This window comes from Tachyglossus aculeatus, chromosome 1 (assembly GCF_015852505.1).
Source record: "Tachyglossus aculeatus isolate mTacAcu1 chromosome 1, mTacAcu1.pri, whole genome shotgun sequence".
Taxonomy (NCBI): domain Eukaryota; kingdom Metazoa; phylum Chordata; class Mammalia; order Monotremata; family Tachyglossidae; genus Tachyglossus; species Tachyglossus aculeatus.
This window is the reverse complement of record NC_052066.1, coordinates 149,154,844-149,179,455: the sequence shown is the minus strand read 5'-3', so window position 1 is coordinate 149,179,455 and position 24,612 is coordinate 149,154,844. Positions and strand designations below refer to the sequence as shown.

Here is a 24,612-nt window from a genome sequence, read left to right as displayed (position 1 = left end):
GTGGGAAGCTCAGTGGTTCGTGGTTAGTCGGGGAAGGCTTCCTGGAGGAGATGCAATTTTAAAAGGGCTTTGAAGATGGGGAAATTGCTAGTCTAGCAGATATGATGGGGGAGGGAGTTCCAAGCTGGAGGGAATATGTGAGCTAGGGCTCAACAGCAAGAGAGATGAGATTGGGAAACAGTAAGTAGGTTAGTGTTATTCATTCATTCATTCAATTGTATTTAATTGAATCTAGACTGTGAGCCCACTGTTGGGTAGGGACCATCTCTATATGTTGCCAACTTGTACTTCCCAAGAGCTTAGTACAGTGCTCTGCACACAGTAAGCGCTCAATAAATACTATTGATTGACTGACTGATTGAGCGCTGTGTGCAGAGCACTGTACTAAGTGCCTGGGGGAGTGCAGTATAACAATAAACAGATACATTCCCTATCCACAATGAGCTTACAGTCTAGAGGGGGAGACAGACAATTAATATAAATAAATTACAGATGTGTACATAAGTGCTGTGGGATGACTAAAGGGAGCAAGTCAGGGCAATGCAGAAAAGAGTGGAAGAGGAAAGAGGGGCTTTGAAGGGAGGGGAGAGTAATTGTCAGATTTGAGGAGGGAGGGTCTTCCAGGCCAGAGGGAGGATGTGGGTGAGAGGTTGATGGCGAGATAGTTGAGATTGAGGAACAGTGAGAAGGTTAGCATTAGAGGAGTGAAGTGTGTGAGCTGGGTTGTAGTATTAGAGGAGTGAGGCGACATAGGAGTGGGCGAGGTGATTGGTTTAAAGCCACTGGTGAGGTGTTAGAGGAGGGGAATAAGTTGATTGGGTTGGAGTGGGAGAGGATCAAGGCTTGATAGGAAGGAAAGAACTGATTGAGCCCGTAAAGCCGAAGGTGAGGAGTTTCTGTTTGATGCTGAGATGCACAGGCAACCTTTGGAGGTTTTGGAGGAGTTGGGGGTTGTGCACAGAACAATTTTTTGAGGAAAAATGATCCAGGCAGCAGAGCCAAGTATGGCCTGGCCTGGGGAGAGACTGGAGGAGAGAGGTCAACAAGGAGGCCAGTGTAGTAGTGGAGGCAGAGTGTAAGCTCATTGTCTCTAGACTGTAGGCTCATTGTGGGCAGGGAATGTGTCTGTTTATTGTTGTATTGTACTCTCCAAAGCTCTTAGTACAGTGCTCTGCACACAGTAAGTGTTCAGTAAATACAATTGAATAAATGAATGATGAGTGCTTGGAGCAGCGTGGTAACAGTTTGGATGAAGAAGAAGGGGTGGATTCCAGAGGACTTGGCAGGCACTGGGCATCACGTTATAACTTTTAATAGCGATGAACCTGCTAAGGATTATACTCCCCAGAGGCTCAACTCTTGTCAGTTGGATGGCATTAGACCCCCCTCCCAATTTTTTTTTAAGATTCCAAGCCCTGAAAGGAACTGTGCCTCTTTCAGGAGGCTCATGCCTTCCCCAGTGATAGGTGTTTCAAAGTTTTGCCCTCCCGGCCACAAGGCTAAGAGGACAGTGGCTACCCTCTGCCAGTTGCTGGGTAATATATGGCGGGAATTCTTTTTATGATATTTGTTAACCTCTTACTCTGTGCCAGGCACTGTATTAAGCACTGGGGCAGATTCAAGCTAATCAGGTTAGACAAAGTCCGTGGCCCACATGGGACTCAGCCTTAATCCCCACTTAACAGATGAGGTAACCGAGGCCCAGAGAAGTTAAGTAACTTGCCCAAGGTCACCCGGCAGATGTGAGACGGAGTCAGGATTAGAACTCAGGTCCTTCTGACTCCCAGGCCGTGTTCTATCCAGTAGGCCACACTGCTTCTCTGTCTAGGGTAACAACATAAGAATAATATGCTTCCTGTCTAGAGTAGGGCTAGCACAGGCGCAGGTACACTATGCTAAAGAGACCAATTTGAATAACTGACACTGGTTCTGATAGACTTGGGTACACTATGCTAAAGAGACTGATTTGAATGACTAACTCCAGTCATGATAGACTGGTGCTTCAGCACCATCTCCTCCTCCTGACCTCCATGCACTGGGAAACTGATATTAGGGAAATGAACAGGAAGAAGGCAAAGAAAGAGGCTTGGACTCCTCACCCTCGGCTTCAAGGCTGTCCACCACCTCGCCCCCTCCTACCTCACCTCCCTTCTCTCCTTCTACAGCCCAGCCCGCACCCTCTGCTCCTCTACTGCTAATCTCCTCACTGTGCCTCGTTCTCGCCTGTCCCGCAGTCGACCCCCCGACCACGTCATCCCTCTGGCCTGGAATGCCCTCCCTCCCCACATCCACCAAGCTAGCTCTCTTCCTCCCTTCAAGGCCCTACTGAGAGCTCACCTCCTCCAGGAGGCCTTCCCAGACTGAGCCCCCTCCTTCCTCTCCCCCTCCTCCCCCTCTCCATCTCCCCCGCCTTACCTCCTTCCCCTCCCCACAGCACCTGTATTTATGTATATATGTTTGTATATATTTATTACTCTGTTTTATTTGTACATATTTATTCTATTTATTTTATTTTGTTAATATGTTTTGTTCTCTGTCTCCCCCTTCTAGACTGTGAGCCCACTGTTGGGTAGGGACCGTCTCTATGTGTTGCCAAGCACTTAGTACTGTGCTCTGCACACAGTAAGCGCTCAATAAATACAATTGATTGATTGATTGATTGACTACTGGCCCCTAGACTAGCAAGTTAGTTATGTGTTTGACTCAGGATTTCTGAAGAGCTAGTGGGAAAATCATGGTTTTCGGAGGCTGAGGACCCAGGTTCTAATCCCAGCTCCACTGTAGGCAAGGAAGGTGTCTACCAACTTTATTATATTGTGCTCTCCCAAATACTCCCAAGTACTTGGTACAGTGCTCTGCACACAGTAAGCACTCAATAAATATGATTGATTGATGGAGTGCTTTCTCTGTGCAGGGCATGGTACTAAATTGAGGTAGTACAGCCGAGTAAGGAGACATGACCCCTGCCCTCAAGAAGCTTCTAATCTAACTGGGGAGACAGGCATTAAAGTAAACTGTAAAGGGGAAGTATCTGAGAGTAAGGGTTTGAACATACGTGCTGCAGAGATTAGGGTGGGGTGAGTACCCCTATGTCCTTAGGAGTTACAGACTCAAGTGCCCGATGACATTTCCAGAGTCTTTTTTGAATTTTGGTTTGGATGGTATGGCTTCGATTGTAACATGTTTACCCTCCCAGATTCCATGAAAGGAAGAAGGTTTTTTAGAAATGAATTTGTGAGTGGGTCTATTTTTTGTTGTGTCTGTGTGTATTTGTGTCTCTTTTAGAAAGTGTGACTAGGTCTGCATTACACTATATTCTGAGATTTAGGATTGGGGCATCCGTCTGTGTCCACCATTCATTCATTCAATCGTATTTATTGAACGCTTACTATATGCAGAGCACTGTACTAAGCGCTTGGGAAGTACAAGTTGGTCCCTACCCAACAGTGCGCTCACAGTCTAGAAGGGGGAGACAGACAACAAAACAAAACATATTAACAAAATAAAATAAATAGAATAAATATGTACAAATAAAATAGAGTAATAAATACGTACAAACATATATACATATATACAGGTGCTGTGGGGAGGGGAAGGAGGTAAGGCTGGGGGGATGGTTAGGGGGAGGAGAGGGAGAGGAAGGAGGGGGCTCAGTCTGGGAAGCCCTCCTGGAGGAGGTGAGCTCTCAGTAGGGCCTTGAAGGGAGGAAGAGAGCTAGCTTGGCAGGTGTGCAGAAGGAGGGCATTCCAGGCCAGGGGGAGGATGTGGGCCGGGGGTCGACGGCGGGACAGGTGAGAATGAGGCACAGTGAGGAGATTAGCAGCAGAGGAGCGGAGGGTGCGGTCTGGGCTGTAGAAGGAGAGAAGGGAGGTGAGGTAGGAGGGGGCAAGGTAATGGACAGCCTTGAAGCCCAGGGTGAGGAGTTTTTGCCTGATGTGTAGGTCGATTGGTAGCCACTGAAGATTTTTGAGGAGGGGAGTAACATGCCCAGAGCGTTTCTGCGCAAAGACGATCCGGGCAGCAGCATGAAGTATGGATTGAAGTGGGGAGAGACAGGAGGATGGGAGATCGGAGAGGAGGCTGATGCAGTAATCCAGATGGGATAGGATGAGAGCTTGAACAAGCAGGGTAGCGGTTTGGATGGAGAGGAAAGGGTGGATCTTGGCAATGTTGTGGAGGTGAGACCGGCAGGTTTTGGTGACGGCTTGGATGTGAGGGGTGAACAAGAGAGCGGAGTCGAGGATGACACCAAGGTTGCGGGCTTGTGAGACAGGAAGGATGGTAGTGCCGTCAACAGTGATGGGAAAGTCAGGGAGAGGGCAGGGTTTGGGAGGGAAGGCAAGGAGTTCAGTCTTGGGTATGTTGAGTTTTAGATGGCGGGCAGACATCCAGATGGAGATGTCCTGAAGGCTGGAGGAGATGCGAGCCTGGAGGGAGGGAGAGAGAGCAGGGGCAGAGATGTAGATTTGAGCAGGTTCAGAGATGTAGACCAGACTATATCTAGTTCCCAACTAGCTGGGATTTGAGGTTGAGTCCACTTGCTTCCAATTAAACCTACCCCCTCATCTTCATTCCCTATTTCTACTTCTTTCTCCATAGAAAGAAGGCTTGAGAAGGTTCCAGGTCAGCTCTGCTCAAATGCTTTATTCTTCAACTCATATTGAAAAACTAAATAAGAGAGTCATGTTGTCTCTCTGTGTGTGTGTGTGTGTGTGTGTGTGTGTGTGTGTGTGTGTGTGTGTGTGTGTGTGTGTGTGTGTGTGTTAGATGTAGGTACCACTTCCTGGTGATAGGTACCATCTATAAGCATTTAATACATTTTTTGTCCAGCAGCATGGAAATTCGGGCTTTTCTGAAAGCAGTCATGACAGTAAGTCCCCATCTCCATGCCTGATGTTGTAAAGGAAACAAGCAGCTAATGAAAATCAAGCTCTGAGGCTCAAAGTAATTGATTGCACTAAGTCTGTTTTTCCTCCATCCTAGACTGTAAGCTCTTTATGGGCAGGGAACGCGTCTACCAACACTGTCGTGTTCTACTCTCCCAAGCACTAAATACATGCTCTAGAGTAACCCCTCAATAAATAGAGAAGCAGTGTGGCTCAGTGGAAAGAGCACGGGCTTGGGAGTCAGAGGCCGTGGGTTCTAATCCCGGCTCCGCCACTTGCCAGCTGTGTGACTTTGGGAAAGTCACTTAACTTCTCTGTGCCTCAGTTTCCTCATCTGTAAAATGGGGATTAAGACTGTGAGTCCCACGTGGGACAACCTGATTACCCTATATCTACCCCAGTGCTTAGAACAGTGCTTGGCACATTGTTAGTGCTCAACAAATACCATGATCATCATTATTATTATTATTAATAATAAATACCATTGATTAACTGAGTGAAGAAATCAGGGCAAAAATTCAAGAGTAAGTGACATCAGTCAGAGGGCTGAGTGGAAATCCAATGCTATTTCATTTCTAGTCCCTCCTGATTTGGTTTGGGGGAAATCTGTGTTTGGGGAGAGGAAATCTTCGGAGTACCAATCAATGGTATTTATTGAGCACTTACTATGTGCAGAGCACTGCTCTGTGTGCTTGGGAGAGAACAGTACAACCGAATTAGCTGTCACATTCCCTGCCTGTAGTAAGCTTACAGTCTATCTGTAAAATGGGGATCCAGACTGTGAGCCTGGGACAGAGACTGTATTCAGGAGAATTTGCTTGTATCCACCCCAGTGCTTAGTTCAGTGCCTGGCACATAGTAAGTGCTTAACAAATACCAGTATTGTCATTATTGTTATTATCATTAGAGGGAATCTGTAGACAAATACTCAAAGTCTCGAGAGCAGTAGAAAGAGATGGACCCCTCCAGGGTACAAGCCGAGGCTTTTACTTAGTTAATTTGAGAACCTGTGGCCTTAAGTCAGGATTCTCCTTGCCCTCCCTGCACCTTCTTCTGCACTGCCCCACTGTGACCTCCCTCTCCTTCTTCTGCACGCTGCCATTCTGTGATAAGGGTTGCAAAAAGGAAGCATAGCCTAGTGGAAAGAGCATAAGACTGGAAGTCAGGCAACACAAGTTCTGATCCCGGCTCTGCCACTTGTCTGCTGTGTGGACAGTCACTTAACTTCCCTGGGCCTCAGTTACCTCAACTGTAAAATGGGGATGAAGACTGTGAGCCCCATGTGGGACAGGGACTGTGTCCAACCTGATTTGCTTGTATTCACCCCAGCGCTTATTACAGTGCCTAGCACATAATAAGTGCTTAGCAAATACCACAATCATTATTACTATAATTGTTATTATTATTATTATTCTGTCACTGGTCTGCTGTGTGAGCTTGGGCAAGTCCCTTACCCTCTCTGGACTGGTTTCCATATTTGTAGCATGAAGATAAGTCACTTGTACTCCTCACCTCAGGGAGTGATGCTCCAAATGAGGAAGCAATCTGATTATCTACCCCAGCAGTTAACATAGTACATAGCACCTAGTGAGCCCCTAATAGCTACCATAAAAACAATGGTCATTATTATGCAATCTCAGTTAACGCAGTCTTCCAAATGAGTACTGACTTGTACCAGTCCACATTCCCCTTGGAGACACTAAGGAAGTTTCTGAAACCAGTTAATGGATCTTCTCAAAAAGCAGTCCGGACCAGAGATGGTTTTCAAAGTTACTGCTAAAAACTTGACCTGCGATGTTGCTTTTACCTTGTTCTACATTACTCCCCAGGTGAGCCCCAAGTGGGACATGGACTGTGTCCAAACTGATTAACTTGTATCTACCCCAGCACTCAGAGCAGTGCTTGGTGCGTAGTAAGTGCTTTAACAAGTACAATAATAATAATAATGACAATAATAACGATGATAACTTATGGCCATATTCTTTTTGTCTCACAGTGAACAGAGTATTTGCCAAGCCCGGGCTTCAGTAATGGTGTACGATGACACCAGTAAAAAATGGGTGCCAATTAAACCCGGACAGCAGGGATTCAGCAGGATCAACATCTACCACAACACTGCCAGTAACACCTTCCGAGTGGTTGGCGTGAAACTACAAGACCAACAGGTGAGAGTCATGACCTCCTTCGTTCCCGCCTCTCAGGGAAGACCTCAGACCTATTTCCTAGAGAAAACTAAGATTTGCCTTTGCCTGTGATTGAGCCACTGGTGGTACCTCCATGTCAATATGACATGTGGAGTATATGGGGCCGCTTCCTAGACTGAAAGGTCTAGGCCGCTGTGGGCAGGAAACGCGTCTACTGACCCTGTTGAATTGTATTGTTAATGTGGAGAGTGAGAGGGCAGTAAGAGCCAGATGGGTTTGAGAAAAGTCCAGTGGTAGCGGGGAGGGGAGGGCATTTCCCGGAGCCTGACGGCAATGTGCACGCCTACTCTGGCCCTTCGAGCCCTGCTGAAGTGGGCGCTCCAGGCGGAGAGAGCAGAGGGACTGTGCCCAGCTTTGACATCAGTGACTGCCCCTGGCACTGCCCCTGCCCTTGAGACTTGGTTCTTCTGCTTCCCACCACTCTGCCTGAGGCAAGCTGCAGCTCAGCTCCTCTCTACCAGGATGACATCAAAATGTCAGGCTCTGTCCTTCCCCCCACTACCTCCCCAACCCCCAACTCCCTTTAAATTCATTGTCTGGTGGCTTTTCCTTCCAGGGAAGTGAGTTTTTGTATATTTGTTTGTTTTGGGTGTTTTTATGGTATTTATTATGCTCTTACTATGTGTCAAACACTGTGCTAAGCACTGGAATAGTACAGTGCTCTGCACACAGTAAACGCTCAATAAATATGATTGATGGATACTAGCTAATTAGGTTGGACATTATTATTACTATTATTATGGTATTTGTTAAGCGCTTACTATGTGCCAAGCACTGTTCTAAGCACTGGGGTAGATACAAGATTATCAGGTTGTGTCCCTTGTGGGGCTTACAGTCTTAATCCCCATTTTACAGATGGTAACAGAGGCACCGAGATGTGAAGTGGCTTGCCCAAGGTCACACAGCAGACAAGTAGTGGAGCTGGGATTAGAACCCCTGTCCTGACTTCCATGTAGTACATGTCTACATGAGGCTCACAGTCCAAGTAGGAGGGAGGACAGGAAACTGAGGCATGGAAAAGTTAAGCAACTTGCCCTAAGTTGCACAGCAAGCAATTGGCAGAGCTGGGACCCAGGGCCTCTGACTCCTAGGCCTGTATTCTTCCCAGTAGGCCATGCTGGGTGGGAATGCTTCACACTGCTGTAGTCCATGAGGGGACTCTGGATGAAGGAATAAGAAATAAAAATCAAGGTGTGAACCCTGCTCACCCAAAAAATGTGTGCAGGCAAGCATTCTATTTCCCCTTTTCCCCTTCTCCCTTCTTCATCATCTCCGACTCCATTTTCATCTTCATCTTCTTCCTACCTCCTCTTATTTTTTCTTCCTCCTCTTCTTTCTTATTCTTCTTCCTTTTCTTCCTCTTCCTCCTCTTCCCTTCTCTTCTGTTCCTGCTCTTTCTCTTCTTCTTATCCTTCTTCTTCTTCTTCCTTTTCTTCCTCTCCCTTTTTTTTTCTCTGCTTCTTGAGAAGCCATATGGACTAGTGGAAAGAACATGGGCCCAGAAGTCAGAAAACCTGGTTCTAATTCCAGCCCTGCCACTTGTCTGATGTATGTCCTTTGGCCGGTAACTTAACTTCTCTGGGTCTCAGTATCTCAACTGTAAAATGGGGACAGGGGCTATGACCAACCTGATTATCTTGTATCTATCCAAGTGTTTAGTACAGTATACAGTAAATGCTTAACAGTGGGGGCTGGTGGGAAGATATGGGGAGATACAACACAATGTTTCTGTATTCTAGTTGGCAAAATTCTGTTCCGGGCTCCCTGATGGGCACCGGATGAAGTGGCACTAGGATGAAGGGCTTCAATACCAGCCCCCAGCTGATGTTTTCCATCCCCCCATCTTACCTCCTTCCCTTCCCCACAGCACCTGTATATATGTATATATGTTTGTACATATTTATTACTCTATTTATTTTACTTGTACATATCTATTCTGTTTATTTCATTTTGTTAGTATGTTTGGTTTTGTTCTCTGTCTCCCCCTTTCAGACTGTGAGCCCACTGTTGGGTAGGGACTGTCTCTATATGTTGCCAACTTGTACTTCCCAAGCGCTTAGTACAGTGCTCTGCACACAGTAAGCGCTCAATAAATACGATTGATGATGATGATGATTATCATCATTTTTATTACTATTATCATAAAGAGAACTAGATTCTATTCCCGGCTCTCCCACTTGTATGAGAAGCAGCATAGTCTAATGGGTAGAGAAGGGGCCTGGGAGTTAGAAGGACCTAAATTCTAATCCCAGCTCTGCCACTTGTCTGCTGGGTGACCTTCGCTAAGTCACTTAACATCTCTTTGCCTCAGTTACGTCATCTGTAGAACGTGGATGAAAAACTGTGAGCCCCATGTGGGACATGGGCTGTGTCCAACAGGATTAGGTTGTTTCTACCCCAGCGCTTAGTACAGTGCCTGAAACATAGTAAGTGCTTAACAAATGCCGTAAGAGGATAAAGTCACTTAATTATTTGTGCCTCAGTTACCTCGCTGTAGAAGCCAGGTGCTCTGATTTCCAGGCCTGTGATGTTGCCCTATTGATGAAGAGGAAGGAGGCCAACAGCAGTCTGGGAGTCCTAAACCAACCAATAAAGAGGGAATTTGGGCATCCTCTGAGCCCCAACATCCTGGGTTGAGCCAATGAGAGGAAAATGAAATATGTGGTGGTACAGCCATCACTGGGATGGTGAGGAGGAAGAGTCTTGACCCTCTCCCTGGTAGAGGGTCAGGGGTTGAGAGAGGAGAGTGTTTAAGAGTAAGAGTGGGTCCATCTTCAAATCACACCCCCCCCCTCCACCCACCCAGAAGCAGGTCTGGGGCCTGATTTGGGCCCTCACCTCTTCCATTTGCCTGAGGAGTATGGGACTCCCAAAGATGCAATCAATCAATCAATCGTATTTATTGAGCTCTTACTGTGTGCAGAGCACTGTACTGGGAGACTACAATTTAGCCGAGTTGGTAGACAAGTCCCCTGCCCACAACGACCTGCAGTCTAGAGGGAGAGACAGACATTAAGGTAAATAAATGAATTACGGATATGTACCTAAGTGATGTTGGGCTGAGGGAGGGGTGGGAAAAAAAAGGAGCTAATCCAAGTATAAGGGCCCAGGGCAATTTCCCCGGTCCATCCTACTCTTGGGACCATCCCAAAAGGCAGCCATTCTCCAAACTTCTACCCTCTGGAAGGTCAGCATTTTCGACCGACACCATCTTCTGCCCGCTCTCCGCCCCACTCTCTCCTTCAGCCAAGCAAGAGGTTAGTGAGCCTTACCCAAGCCCTGCTCCCTCTAGCCACACAGGCAGAGCTATTTGCTTACGTTTAATTTATTTACACGTATTTCTCCAACTTCAATTACAGGTAGTAATTAATTATTCAATCGTGAAAGGGCTGAAGTACAATCAAGCAACACCTACGTTCCACCAGTGGCGCGATGCACGGCAGGTGTACGGACTGAACTTTGCGAGCAAGGAAGAGGCCACCACCTTCTCCAATGCGATGCTGTTTGCCCTGAACATCATGAATTCCCAGGATGGAGGTAAGGCCACCCCACACCAATTGCCCCACTTCTCCCTGGGTGGACCGGTGGTTTCCTCTTGCCCTCTTACTAATAATACTACTACTAATAATAATAATAATGGTATTTATTAAGCGCTTACTATGTGCAGGGCACTGTTCTAAGCACTGGGGAGGATACATCTCATTTTACAGATGAGGGAACTGAAGCCCAGAGAAGTGAAGTGACTTGCCCAAAGTCACACAGCTGACAAGTGGTGGAGCTGGGATTTGAACCCATGACCTCTGACTCCAAAGCCCGGGCTCTTTCCACTGAGCCACGCTGCTTCTCAATACTAATACTAATAATAATAATAGTATTTGTTAAGCGCTTACTCTGTGTAACGTACCATTCTAAGCCCTGGGGTAGATACAGGCTAATCAGGTTGGACACAGTCCCTGTCCCACATTGGGCTCACAATCTTAATCTCCATTTTATTCAATCAATCATATTTATTGAGCGCTTCTTGTGTGCAGAGCACTGTACTAAGCACTTGGAAAGTACAATTCAGCAACAAATAGAGACAATCCCTGCCCGCAATGGGCTTTATGGGTGAGGGAGCTGAGTCCCAGAGAAGTGAAGTCACTTGCCCAAGGTCATAGAGCAGACAAGTGGTGGAGTCAGGATTAAAACCCAGGTCCTTCTGATTCCCAGGCTCCTGCTCTAGCCACTAGGCCATGCTGCCACCAGGACACAGTATTGTCTGCCGAAATCATACCTGAGGCCCTGACCAGGGTTTTGGGTGAAATAGCTGCCAGACCCTTTCTACTAGATCTTATCATACCAAATTTTCTGATCGTTTGCAAAAAGGCTTTCATTTCCATCGGGTTGATTCTGTCGGCAGTTGCACATATATGCCATCTATGTAAATAAGGATAAATGATATTCATATACTGCCCATTAGCACGCCAAGTGACATGGGTTATTTCATCTATGCAGTTTGGAGGTTTTGCCTTCATCCCCAAGAGAAGCAGCTTGTTCTAGTGGAAAGAGAATGGGCCTGAGAGTCAGAGGACCTGGATTCTAATTCTGGCTCTGCCAATTGCTTGCTGTGTGACCTCGGACAAATCACTTAACTTTTCTGTGCCTCAATTCCTCACTTGTAAAATGGTGATTAAACACCTGTTCTCCCTCCTACTTAGACAGTGAGCTCCATGTGGGACAGTGACTATGTCTGAACTAATTAACTAGTGCCTGCCCTATTGCTTAGAACTGTTTGACATATGGTAAGGTCTTAGCAAATGACGTAAATCTTTTTTTAAAATCCCCATCCATTATGAAAAGTAGTTTCCCATGATGGGATTAGGCAAACAAGCCCTCCTTTTCTTTTCTCCTTCTCCCTTCTGTGTCACCTTTGGACTTGGCCCTATACCCTTTAAGCACTTGATATTCACCCCATCCACAGCACTTTAGTCCAGATCCATAATATGTTTTAATGTCTATCTCCCACTAGACTGCAAGGTCTTGGTGGGAAGGGAACATGTCTACCATCTCTGGTTTACTCTTCCAAGTGCTTAGCACAGAGCTGTGCACAGAGGAAGCCCTCAATAAATACGATTGACTTATTGATTGACTGGAATTATGTGAGACTTTTAGGCCCTGGGATAGGAGTAAGGGGGGAAGGAATTTGGGAATGCTGGGGGCTGCTAGACCACATTGATCTTTGGGTGGGGAGATCGGGAAACAGAACAAACTTGGGAGACTGTGTCTGAGCGAGACAGTGTGATTCATTGGTGTTTGCTTTTATAAATATTGCTATTGACGGAATTGAGGTTTCAAGTGTAAAGTTGTTGGCCCAGAGCCTAGACTGAAGAGGACAGCGATAGTGGGTAGATTCCGCCTGCTATCTTAGTGTCTGGAGCTTATGCATGGTTAGTTTCTGCGTGTGTGCAAGAGAGAAATATTCGTTCCCATCTGAGCTCTTAATTTGTGGCTTATTCTGTGACCTTTAAAAATGGGGGTGGATTGTGTGTGTCACCTTCAAGTAACTGCACTCACACCCAGAGGGACATGCTATTTTTCAGCACTTTGACCCGAAAAAAAAGTTGGGCCAAATACACAGCTCTAGCAGGAAAGTAATAATAATAATAACAATTAGGCACTGTACTAAGCACTGGGGGCCCTGTCCCTGTCTGAATCCCCACTTTACAGATGAGATAACTGAGGCCAAGAGAAGGTAAGTGGCTTTCCCAAGGTCACACAGCAAGGTCTGTTTATTGTTATATTGTAGTCTCCCAAGCACTTAGTACAGAGCTCTGCAAACAGTATGCACTCATTAAGTACATTTGACCAGCTGACTGACTAACTGACTGACAGGCGATGGAGCTGGGATTGGAACCCAGGTCCTTCTGACTCCTGGGCCCGTGTTCTATCCATTAGACTGTGCTGCCTGCAGGTAATAGTAATCGTATTGTTTAAGCACATACTGTGTGCAAAGCACTGTACTGAGCCCTAGGAGAAAATACACAAGTAGGAATTTGACACGGCCCTGGACTTTGAGGGGCTCACAATGTAAGATAAGGGCTGGCCATCTTGAAACATGAGAGCTGTGTCCATATAATTTCTCCTGCTAAAGACTCTTGAGCAGGTCTGCCCTGATCCATCACATTGTGCGGGGGGCACTAACTGTGTGCAAAGGACTGTACTAAGCACTGGAAAGAGTTCAATAGAGTTGAAATACAAGATGATCGGGTTGGACACAGTCTCTTACCCCACATGGGGCTCACAGTGTAGGGGTGGGGAGAAGAGGTATTGAATCCCCAAGGCACGGGGAAGTTAAATGACTTGCCCAGGGTCATGCAGCAGGCAAGTGGTGGAGTCGGGATTTGAACCCAGGTCTCCTGACTCCCAGGCCAATACTCTTTCCATTACGCCACACTGCTTCTCTAATGTCAGGGTGGATAAAACGAGGGGGAGGGAGTTGTGTGTGAGTGAGAAACTTAAAAGTCTCAAGTGGGCCTCTTTGTTCCCCCGGATGAGGCAAAGGTGATGTGTTCGCCCTCCCTGACCTGCTCTTGCTGAGATCTATATTTAGTCCAAAGTCATGAATAAGTCACCCGGCCCAGCTAGCCAACTTCAGGCCATGCCCGAACGACCAGCATCAGGATGTACAAACCCAAGGGAACAGGATGGCCCAGGTAGATGCAACCCCCGAGAACGACTCCCTGGCTCAAACCAGGTGTTTTTTTTAAATGAGTCAACTGATTCCAGGTGGCCCAAGATCATTCATTCAACCGTATTTATTGAGCACTTACTGTGTGCAGAGCACTGTACTAAGTGCTTGGGAAGTACAAGTTGGCAACATATAGAAACGGTCCCTACCCAACAACGGGCTCACAGTCTAGAAGGGGGAGACAGACAACAAAACAAAACATGTGGACAGGAGTCAAGTCGTCAGAACAAATAGAATTAAAGCTAGATGCACATCATTAGCAAAATAAATAGAATAGTAAATATGTACAAGTAAAATAAATAGAGTAATAAATCTGTACAAACATATATACAGGTGCTGTGGGAAGGGGAAGGAGGTAGGGCAGGGGGGTTGGGGAGGAGGAGACGAAAAAGGGGGCTCAGTCTGGGAAGACCTCAAGGGGGCTCAGTCTGGGAAGGCCTCCTGGAGGAGGTGAGCTCTCAGTAGGGCTTTGAAGGGAGGAAGAGAGAAGGATGTGTGGTGGATGTACGGAGGGAGGGCATTCCAGGCCAGGGGGAGGACGTTGGCCAGGGGTTGATGGTGGGACAGGCAAGAATGAGGCACAGTGAGGAGGTTAGCGGCAGAGGAGTGGAGGGTGCAGGCTGGGCTGTAGAAGGAGAGAAGGGAGGTGAGGTAGGTGGGGGGCGAGGTGATGGACAGCCTTGAAGCCCAGGGTGAGGACTTTTTGCCTGATGCATAGGTTGATTGGTAGCCACTGGAGATTTTTGAGGAAGGGAGTAACATGCCCAGAGCGTTTCTGCACAAAGATCAGGAGACTACTTGAACCCCCTGAGGCAGTGAGCAGGGCTGGAAACTAGAGGAAGCCAATTTGGGGAAAGGGAGACAGTTTGGTTATGACCGGGCCTCTAGCATTCAACTGGGTGGTGAGTGTCATGCCAGAAGAGGTCAGGTAGGGCTCCATCATGCAGCTGGTGATCGAACAACAAGGAAACTCAAGTGGGACCTTTTTTCCTCAGACCTCGTTGCCTAACAGGGTGGGTCTGATTTTTTCCTCCGCTCCCCCCACCCGGGCAGAAATCTGTATTCCACTCGCCCGTCTTATCTTGGGAAGCAGCATGACTCAGTGGAAAAAGCATGGGCTTGGAAGTCAGAGGTCATGGGTTCAAATCCCAGCTCTGCCAATTGTCAGCTGGGTAACTTTGGGCAAGTCACTTGACTTCTCTGTGCCTGTTACCTCATCTGTAAAATGTGGATTAAAGATTGTGATCCCAACGTGGGACAACCTGATCACCTTGTATCCTCCCAGCACTTAGAACAGTGCTTTGCACATAGTAAGCATGTAACAAATACCATCGTTATTATTATTATCCACCTCTCACTTTCAGTCAAGCAGCTGATCAGTCATTGGTGTTTATCGAGCCCGTTCTGGCTGCATAGCACTATACTAAGCACTTTCATTCATTCATTCATTCATTCAATCGTATTTATTGAGCGCTTACTGTGTGCAGAGCACTGTACTAAGCGCTTGGGAAGTACAAGTTGGCAACATATAGAGACGGTCCCTACCCAACAACGGGCTCACAGTCTAGAACTGGGAGACAGACAACAAAAGAAAACATGTGGACAGGTGTCAAGTCATCAGACTTTTAGACTGTGAGCCCACTGTTGGGTAGGGACTGTCTCTATATGTTGCCAATTTGTACTTCCCAAGCGCTTAGTACAGTGCTCTGCACATAGTAAGCGCTCAATAAATATGATTGATGATGATGATGATGATGATCAGAATAAATAGAAATAAAGCTAGATGCACATCATTAACAAAATAAATAGAATAGTACATAGTAAATATGTACAAGTAAAATAAATAGAGTAATAAATCTGTGCAAACGTATATACAGGTGCTGTGGGGAGGGGAAGGAGGTAGGGCGGGGGGATGGGGAGGAGGAGAGGAAAAAGGGGGCTCAGTCTGCACTTGGGGGAGCTTACAGTGCACCAGCAGGGAGAAAGGCAGATGCAGATCAACCAATCATTCAGTGGTATTTATTGAGCGCTTACTATGTGCAGAGCATTGTACTAAGCGCTTGGGAGAGTACAATCTGAGTGAGCCCCCTGTGTGACAACCTGATCACCTTGTAACCTCCCCAATGCTTAGAACAGTGCTTTGCACATAGTAAGCGCTTAATAAAAATGCCATTATAAAAAAAATGAGCTGACATGTTTCCTGCCCATAATGAACTTACAGCCTAGAGGGAGAGACAGACATTAATATAAATAAATAATTTACAATATATAATTGAAAGATATGTGCATAATCTGATGATTTACAAAGAATAGGAGCAGGAGTCAGTTGTATTTATTGAGTGCCTAGTGGATGCAGAGCACTGTACTGAGCCCTTGGGAGAGTGGCCATCTAACAGTATAACAGGCAGTCTCTGCCCAAAATAGGCTTACAGTCTAGAGGGGGAAGAAGGAGGAAGGAAGAAGGCACCCTGCCCTGGCCCCCAGAGGGTGGCCAAACTGAAAACAGAACTGGAAGCTCGTTGCAGGCAGGAAATATGTCCGTTTATTGTTATATTGTGCTCTCCCAAATGTTTAGTACAGTGCTTTGCACTCAGTAAACACTCAGTAAATGTGACTGAATAAATGAATGAGTTCCAGGAAGAAACCCGATTTGTTTGTACCCATCCCCGCAGCAAGTACAGTGCCTAGCACATAGTAAGCACTTAACAAATACCACAATTATTATTATTAAGATTTTGGGGAGGATACAGAATGCTTGGGCCCCATTTCCTCCGGGGTTTGGGCGGGGTGGCTTTCTGCCACTTTGACTGACACACCAAGCGTTTTCTCTCCCCCTGTGCACCCTACCTACCTGCCGGCTGCCCAGCCCCGAGGGACAAGTGGCACATTCAGCCCTCTCCCCTGGCCGAAACCCAAGCAGAAGGGGATTTTCCCCTCACGTTTCTGGCTTTGGGAAATGTCACCCACTGTATTCCAGGACATCAGACACCGTCTGTCAGGTTCCTCCTAGTGAACAGGCCCTGCCTGGCACAGTTCCTTGGGAGTAGGTTCACTTGGCAAGCTTGAGACCGGGCTGGTGGAAGCAGTATTGCCTAATGGGTAGAGCACTGGCCCCAGAAACAGAATTACATGGGTTCTGAACCTAGCTCCTCCACTTATCTGCTGTCTTATCTTGGGCAAGTCACTTCACTTCTCTGTGCCTCAGTTATCTCATTTCTCTGTGTTTCAGTTACCTCATCTGTAAAATAGGGATTAAGACTGTGAGCCCCATGTGGGACAGGGACTGTGTCTAACCTGATAAGCTTTATATCCACCCCAGGGCTTAATATAGTGTGGAGCACATAGTTAGTGCGTAACAAATACTGTTTAAAAAAAAGGCAGTATTTTTAAGCTTCTGCTGTTGTCATTTTGGAAAGCCGTTTGGATGGAGTTGTTCAGGAAGCTGAACTGGAGGTGTGTGTGGCTGTGGCTGCCTTTTCCGTCTCCGTCTGAGATCGAAGTAAAAGAGTCACCTGCCCCAGATGTATTCCTAATAGGACAGAAAATGTGTTTGATAGTAGATTGCAAAAGAAAGAGACCAACAGAAATGGCTCATGGCAGAGCCAGTAGCATAGATGTAGTGCAGGAGAACAAGGAGACTCGGCATAATGATTGCATGTACTTTTTCCCTCTTGATGCCCACTGAAGCAGAGTTGCTTAGCAGATAGAGCACAAGCCTGGGAGTCAGAAGTACCTATGTTCTAATCTCCACTCTGCCATGTGCTGGTGCTGGGTGACCTTGGGCAAGTCACTTAACTTCTCCGGGCCTCAGACACCTCATCTGTAAAAGGGGGATTAAGGCTGTGAGCCCCATGTGGGACAGGGACTATGTGCAACATGATTAACTTGTATCTACCCCAGCGCTTAGGACATTGTTTGACAAGTAGTGAGTGCTTAACAAGTACCATAATTATTATTATTACTATGGGTACTTGGGAATTTTTTTGGAATACTTGGCCATGATGAGGGTCAGTTCCCAGATTGCCCGTGGACCCTGCTGTCTTCAGCTGGTGTCTTGGGCTTTAGTTAATTTGCTCCATCCTGCCAAAACATGAGTTTCCACTCTGTCTCCCCCTCTAGACCGTAAGCTTGTTATGGGGCAGGAAACGTGACTGCTAATTCTGTTTGATTGTACTTTCCCACGCTCTCAGTATAGTGCCCTGCACATAGTTGATCAGGTCTTGGCTAGAATGCAGTGGTAGAGGCAGTGGGGCATGTTCTTCAGATGGCCACCCGTCTGTCTGTCTGAGTGGAGCACCACGTCAGAAGAAGCATTTTGCAGAGATATGAGGGTGGTGGGCTTCCCCTATGGAGGGGCTCTCAGGGAGCACCCCCCTCCCCCCATGCTATAGGAGGATAGGGTTGTTTGTGTAACTTGAGCTCCAGTGGCAGTAATTACCAGAGTGCTGAGGAAGATCCCCATTCATAGCCCCCATCCCCTCTCGGCCTCTGGCCACACACACCCCTGCACTGCCTGTTGGGGAAAAGCCCAACCCCAACAACCCTCACCTTCCCTTCAACTATTATTATTATTATTATGTGCCATCAAGTTATTTCCAATTCATAGCAACCCCATGGATATACGTTCTCCAGAACATCCTGTCCTCTGCCATAATCTGCAACATTTCTAATGGTTCTTCCGTTATCGTTGTTATGGTCTCCATCCATCTAGCTGCTTGTCTGCTTCTTCTATGGTTTTCCTGGACTTTTCCTAGGATTAGTGTCTTCTCCAGAGAATCAGTCCTCCTGATTCTCAACTGGGAACGGGCTCTCAACTGGATCCAGGTTTTTGATGAGAATGATGAGGATTTGAGAGCTTTAAAAAAACAATCCTTTGGAAGATCAAGATGTTCCCTTGCAGGAATCCCATTTTTGAAATGTATTTCTGCAGAAATCCTTTGTGGATCTGTGAGCATTTTGAAGTAAGTCAGAAAGAAGCCCAGATTACCTCGGAGACCCAATAGTTCTCCTCCATCCCCTGTACAGAGCCAGCCCAGGCAGCCGGAGGTAGGGTGGAGCTGACCTCTTCTCTTTCCCGTTTCAAGTCCCCACCCCTGAGGAAATGAGATGCTGTCTCTCAGCATGCAGAGATGGGGCCACCCACTGTCAGTCAGTCAGTCAGTCTGTGAATCATATTTATTGAGCACTTACTGTGTGCAGAGTACTGTACAAAGCTCTTGGGAGAGAACAGTGTAACACACATCTCCTGCCCACAACGAGCTTACAGTCTAGAGGGGGAGACCAACATTAGTATAAATAAATTAAATTACAGGTGCGTATATAAGTGCTGTAGGGCTGGTGGGGGCGGTGAATAAAGAGAGCAAGTCAGAGCAATGTAGAAGGGAGTGGGAAAAGAGGAAAGGAGGGTTTAGACAGGGAAGGCCTCTTGGAGGAGATTTGACTTCAGTAAGACTTTGAAGTGGGGAAGAATAATTGTCTATCGGATGTGAGGAAGGAGGGCATTCCAGGCGAGAGGATGGCGGCCAGAAAGATGAGACTGAGGTACAGCGAGGTTAGCAAACTGTAAGCTCATTGCGGGCAGGGAATGTGTCTCTTTATTGTTATATCGTGCTCTCCCAAGCACTTAGTACAGTGTTTTGCACACAGTAAGCACTCAGTAAATATGATTGAATGAACAAAGAAGCAAAGTGTGCTGGCTGGGTTGTAGTAGGAGAGTAGTGAGGTGAGGTATGAGAGGGCAAGGTGATGGAGTGCTTTATATGGTGATGGTGAGGAGTTTCTGTTGTGCATGTGTGTGTGAGAGCTCCTTGGCACTACTTTCACCTTACTTCCTAACTGGCAACCCTGATTGGAGCCCCAAAGCCGGGACCTGGGATTCAGTGGCTAAAAGATAGGGAGCTCACTGGGCCAATGTGCCCACCACCCCGCCAGCTCCCCACCCAGTTCCCCCCACTTCTCCTGGAGCCCTTGCCCTCACAGGCCTAGTAGAGAAAGCCCAAGTTCTGGGAGGCCAGAAAGCTGGGTTCTGGTCCTGCCTCTCCCACTGTGATCTGATGTGTGACCTTGGGCAAGTCACTTGACCTCTCTGAGCCTCAGTTTCCTCATCCATAAAACAGGGATAACAATAATTGCCCCTGCCGACCATGGAGATGTGCTGGGCAGCTGCTTCTGAAAAATTTAGATGCTTTCCCAATTCAAGGTAATAATAATAATAATTAATAATTGTGGTATTTGTTAAGCACTTATTATGTGCCAGGCACCGTACTGAGTGCTGGGGTAGATACAAGCAAATTGGGTTGGACACAGTCCCTGTCCCTCATAGGGCTCACAGTCTTAATCCCCATTTTACAGCTGAGGTAACTGAGTCACAGAGAAATGAAGTGACTTTTTTTAATGGCATTTATTAAGCACTTACTATGTGCAAAGCACTGTTCTAAACGCTGGGGAGGTTACAAGGTGATCAGGTTGTCCAACGGGGGGCTCACAGTCTTAATCCCCATTTTACAGATGAGGTAACTGAGGCCCAGAGAAGTTAAGTGACTTGCCCAAAGTCACACAGCTGACAGTTGGCGAAGCCGGTATTCAAACCTATGACCTCAGACTCCAAAGCCTGTGTTCTTTCCACTGAGCCACGCCACTTCTCCAAAGGCCACACAGCAGAGAAGTGGCAGAGCTGGGATTAGAGCCTATGACCTTCTGACTCCGAGGCTGGTACTCTATCCATAATGCTATGTATTATTGCTGTCATCACTGCATAGAGAAGGCAGAGAAAGTGAGTCTCTGAGTAGGCAGCATAGCTCCACTGAGTCCTGTATTCTTCCATGAGGTGTTATTCCACGAGAGGGGGCCCTGCCCTTTCCATAAATGCGAAGTCTGCAGAACTGGCATTGCCTTCAGTGAATGCCGTGCTTTCCCACCACAAGGCATCCTGGGCAATATCTTCTGGCATCTCTACAGATAACACCCTTCTTCTGACCAGGATAGAGGCAGCCAGAAAAGGAGACTTTCTTTTCATTACCTTCTCTGGGTCACTTTTGCTAAAGTGGGAAAGCCTCGACTGGTTTTGGGGCATGTCTACCCCCCTGTATTTGAGAGAGACTGGTGATTCCTGAACAGTCTAAGGTGGAATAAAAACTTTCTTGTTCACAAGTTGAGACCTGGCTCACAGTTAATTCTGCTGTGTCCACCCCTGGGGCAGTTCTTTGGGAATCAGATGATTTCCAGAATTCCATCATTTCCACTCTCTTTAAAGGAAAATGGAAACCGCTATCTGTAGCGGTCGTTGCAGTATGGACTCCCTCTTTCCAGGAAGTCACATATCACTGTTGCCCAACTTAGCCTGGTCCTGAGACTTCCCCTTGCCCATGGCTGTGGGAGGAATGAAAACTGTGTCATTGTTGAGTCCTACACAAAGCCCCGGGGGAGCCCAATGAATTATTTAATGCTCCCTAACACACCCGCCTAACACCGTTTTCCAAACAAGGACTCGTTGGCAGCAGGTGGGAAGTTATTCTCAACTCATTTGTTCATTCAATCATATTTATTGAGTGCTTACTGTATGCAAAGCACTAAACTAAGCGCTTGGAAGAGTACGATGTAACATTCGACAGACACCTGGCCTGACACCTGCTAGCCAAGTCCTCCCCCTGCTGTGTGTGCCCTGATATCTTCCTGTCGTGGGAATGCACCTTTCACCATGCAAGCGGAGACACCTCAAACCTTCCTGGGCAGCCAAGGTGGCACTCTCTGCCCTCTGAGAAAATCCATGCCCCCTACCCCTGGTCCTCGATCACCTCTGCTCTGCCAGCCAGCTGCTCCCTTTGTAGGGCTTTTCTGGATGTCCCAAGGCCTATCTGGTGAACTCCCCGTGACCTAGTGGAAAGAGCACGGGGCTGGGAATCAGAGCACCTTGGTTCTAATCCCAGCTCTGCCACATGCCTGCTCCAGTCATTCACTCAATAGTATTTATTGAGCGCTTACTGTGTGCTAAGCACTGTACTAAGTGCTTGGGCGAGTACAATATAACACTAAATGGACACATTCCCTGCCCACTAGGAGCTGCCTTCACTTTTTCATTCATTCATTCATTCAATCATATTTATTGAGCGCTTACTGTGTGCAGAGCACTGTACTAAGCGCTTGGGAAGTCCAAGTTGGCAACATCTGGAGACAGTCCCTACCCAACAGCGGGCTCACAGTCTAGAAGGGGGAGACAGAGAACAAAACAAAACACATTAACAAAATAAAATAAATATGTACATATAAAATAGAGTAATAATAATAATAATAATAATATTAATAGACTTCTGACTCCAAAGCCCATGCTCTTTCCACTGAGCCACACTGCTCATGAAGAGGGACTCAGAAGGCTCCTGGACGCTTCAGACTGCAAAGTCGCCACCTCTGTCAAATTGTCCTCTCCCGAGATATGTGGCGGAGTTGGGATTCGAACCCATGACCTCTGACTCCAAAGCCCAGGCTCTTTCCACTGAGCCACGCTGCTTCTCTGCATTGGTTATCAACTGCACAGATGCCAGTCTGAAAGACTACGGTCCCCCTGGGCACGGTCCCGCCTCTCCCCGGCTCCGGGCGGTCCGGAGAGAACGGGATGTGGGAAGCGGCACATGAGAAGCGGCTCTGGACCTCTGTTTCCTCATCTATAAAATGGGAGTTAAATGCCTGTTCTCCTTCCCATTTGGACTATGAGCCCCATGTAGGATAGGGACTGTATCTTACCTGAATAGGTTGTAGCTGTCCCAGTGCATAGCACATAGTAAGCACCTCACTATACCCCAACTGTCATGATTATTACTATTATTAACTGCTCTGCTCCCTCCCCATGGGACCAGTTTTAGTAATAAGGAAGGAAGTTAGCTGTAGCATAGCTGTACCTGGTGATCCATTTCTGTGATGGCAGTTCTGCTGAAATGCCAGACCCCAGAGACATCATAATCATTTAATAATGATTGTGGTATTTGTTAAATACTTACTATGTGCTAGGCATTAGTACTAAGCACTGGAATAGATACAAGCTGACCAGGTTGGACACAATCCCTCGCCCACATGGGGCTCCCAAGTCTTATCCCCATTTTACGGATGAGGTAACTGAGGTACAGAGAAGTGAAGTGATGTGCCCAATTTCACACAGCAGACAAGTGGCAGAGCTGGGATTAGAACCAAGTTCCTTCTGATTCCCAGGCCTATGCTCTATCCATTAGGCCACACTGCTTCTCTAATATCATGACAAGCTACTCCAGTGGGCCACAAACCCCACTGCTCCCCAAACCACCCACCCAGGCCTTTCTCATTTCCCTCTGGAAATCCATAAGAAATCCTGGAAACCCAACCACCACGGGAGAGCAGAATGATGGTCTTCTGGTGGTTCTTTCCAACCTTCCTACTCTCTTTCGTTCCTTCCTGGGCCTTGCAAGATGAGTTGCAAGGAAAGGGAGACACCAAGGAATCTCCCTAGACAAACTGAGACTCACCAGTTTCTGCCTTCCAGACACTGGGCAACAGCATTCAGGAAGCCTTCCCTCTGAACTGTAAGGTCTTTGTGGGCAGGGAGTGTTCTACCAACACTGTTATATTGTACTCTCCCAAGCACTTAGTTCAATGCTTTGCACACAGTAAGTGCTCAATAAATACCATTGATTGATTGACTGATTGGAGGGTGGTCTTGGGGGCTTGATCTCCTTCCTGTTTCAGACCCCCTGCACCTTGGTTTCCTTAAAGTTGGAAGGAGGAGCCTGAGGGGGCAGGGTGAACACTTGAGGTGGTCAGGGATGAGGGCAAGGTGGGGTTGCCAACTGCCCAAGGAAGGGACAGGGGATGACTGGCGGCTATCCAAAGATTGGGGTGGGAGAAGTCACCCAGGTATCCAGCTTCCCAGAAAGCCTTGCCCAACTCTGGAGGGAACCGAGAAGGAACTTTCTCCGCACAGCGGTTGTTCCAAGCAGCCTCACAAACTGGCCTTCTATCCATCACACCTGCAGTTCTAGTTTCCTTCTGGGTTTCAAGCTACTTCCCTCTTGTGGGAGAGCTGAGGGGACACTCTCTGGCTATAACCGGCCTTTTACATTTTGCTTTTATGTTGGTGGCCAGGAGAGACTGTAACTCCTAAGCCTCAAGAGAGAAAAGCCCCATCTTCCTGGGTTGGGAGCATTTTGGGGTTTGGGTAGCAGGCCTATGTCACCTGCCTGCTATGTGATGTTGGGCAAGTCACTTAACATCTCTGTGCCTCTGTCCTCTCCATCCAAACTGCTACCTTGCTGGTTCAGTCTCTCATCCTATCCCGACTGGATTACTGCATCAGCCTCCTCTCTGATCTCCCATCCTTCTGTCCCTCCCCGCTTCAGTCTATACTTCACTCTGCTGCCCAGATCATCTTTGTGCAGAAACACTCTGGGCATGTTACTCCCCTCCTCAAAAATCTCCAGTGGTGGCCTGTCAACCTACACATCAAGGATAAACTCCTCACTCTCAGTTTCAAGGCCCTCCATCACCTTGCCCCCTCCTACCTCACCTCCCTTCTCTCCTTCTACAGCCCAGCCCGCACCCTCTGCTCCTTTGCCGCTAACCTCCTCACTGTATCTCATTCTCACCTGTCCCACCGTCGACCCCCCTGCCCACGTCCTCCCCCTGGCCTGGAATACCCTCCCTCTGCACATCTGCCAAGCTAGCTCTCTTCCTCCCTTCAAAGCCCTACTGAGAGTTCACCTCCTCCAAGAGGCCTTCCCAGACAGAGCCCCCTTTTTCCTCTCCCCCCATCTTCCCGCCCTACCACCTTCCCCTC

At 47.4% G+C, this 24,612-nt stretch overlaps 1 protein-coding gene across 1 annotated transcript in view; it reads left to right on the top strand.

Annotated features, from left to right (window-relative positions):
- Window positions 1–24,612, top strand: part of EVL (Enah/Vasp-like) — a 168,912-nt gene that overhangs the window by 98,776 nt on the left and 45,524 nt on the right. Inside the window, exons 2-3 of the mRNA XM_038743277.1 lie at window positions 6,883–7,051; window positions 10,450–10,627. Coding sequence (XP_038599205.1) covers window positions 6,883–7,051; window positions 10,450–10,627 — 347 coding nt within the window. The remainder of the gene's footprint in view (window positions 1–6,882; window positions 7,052–10,449; window positions 10,628–24,612) is intronic.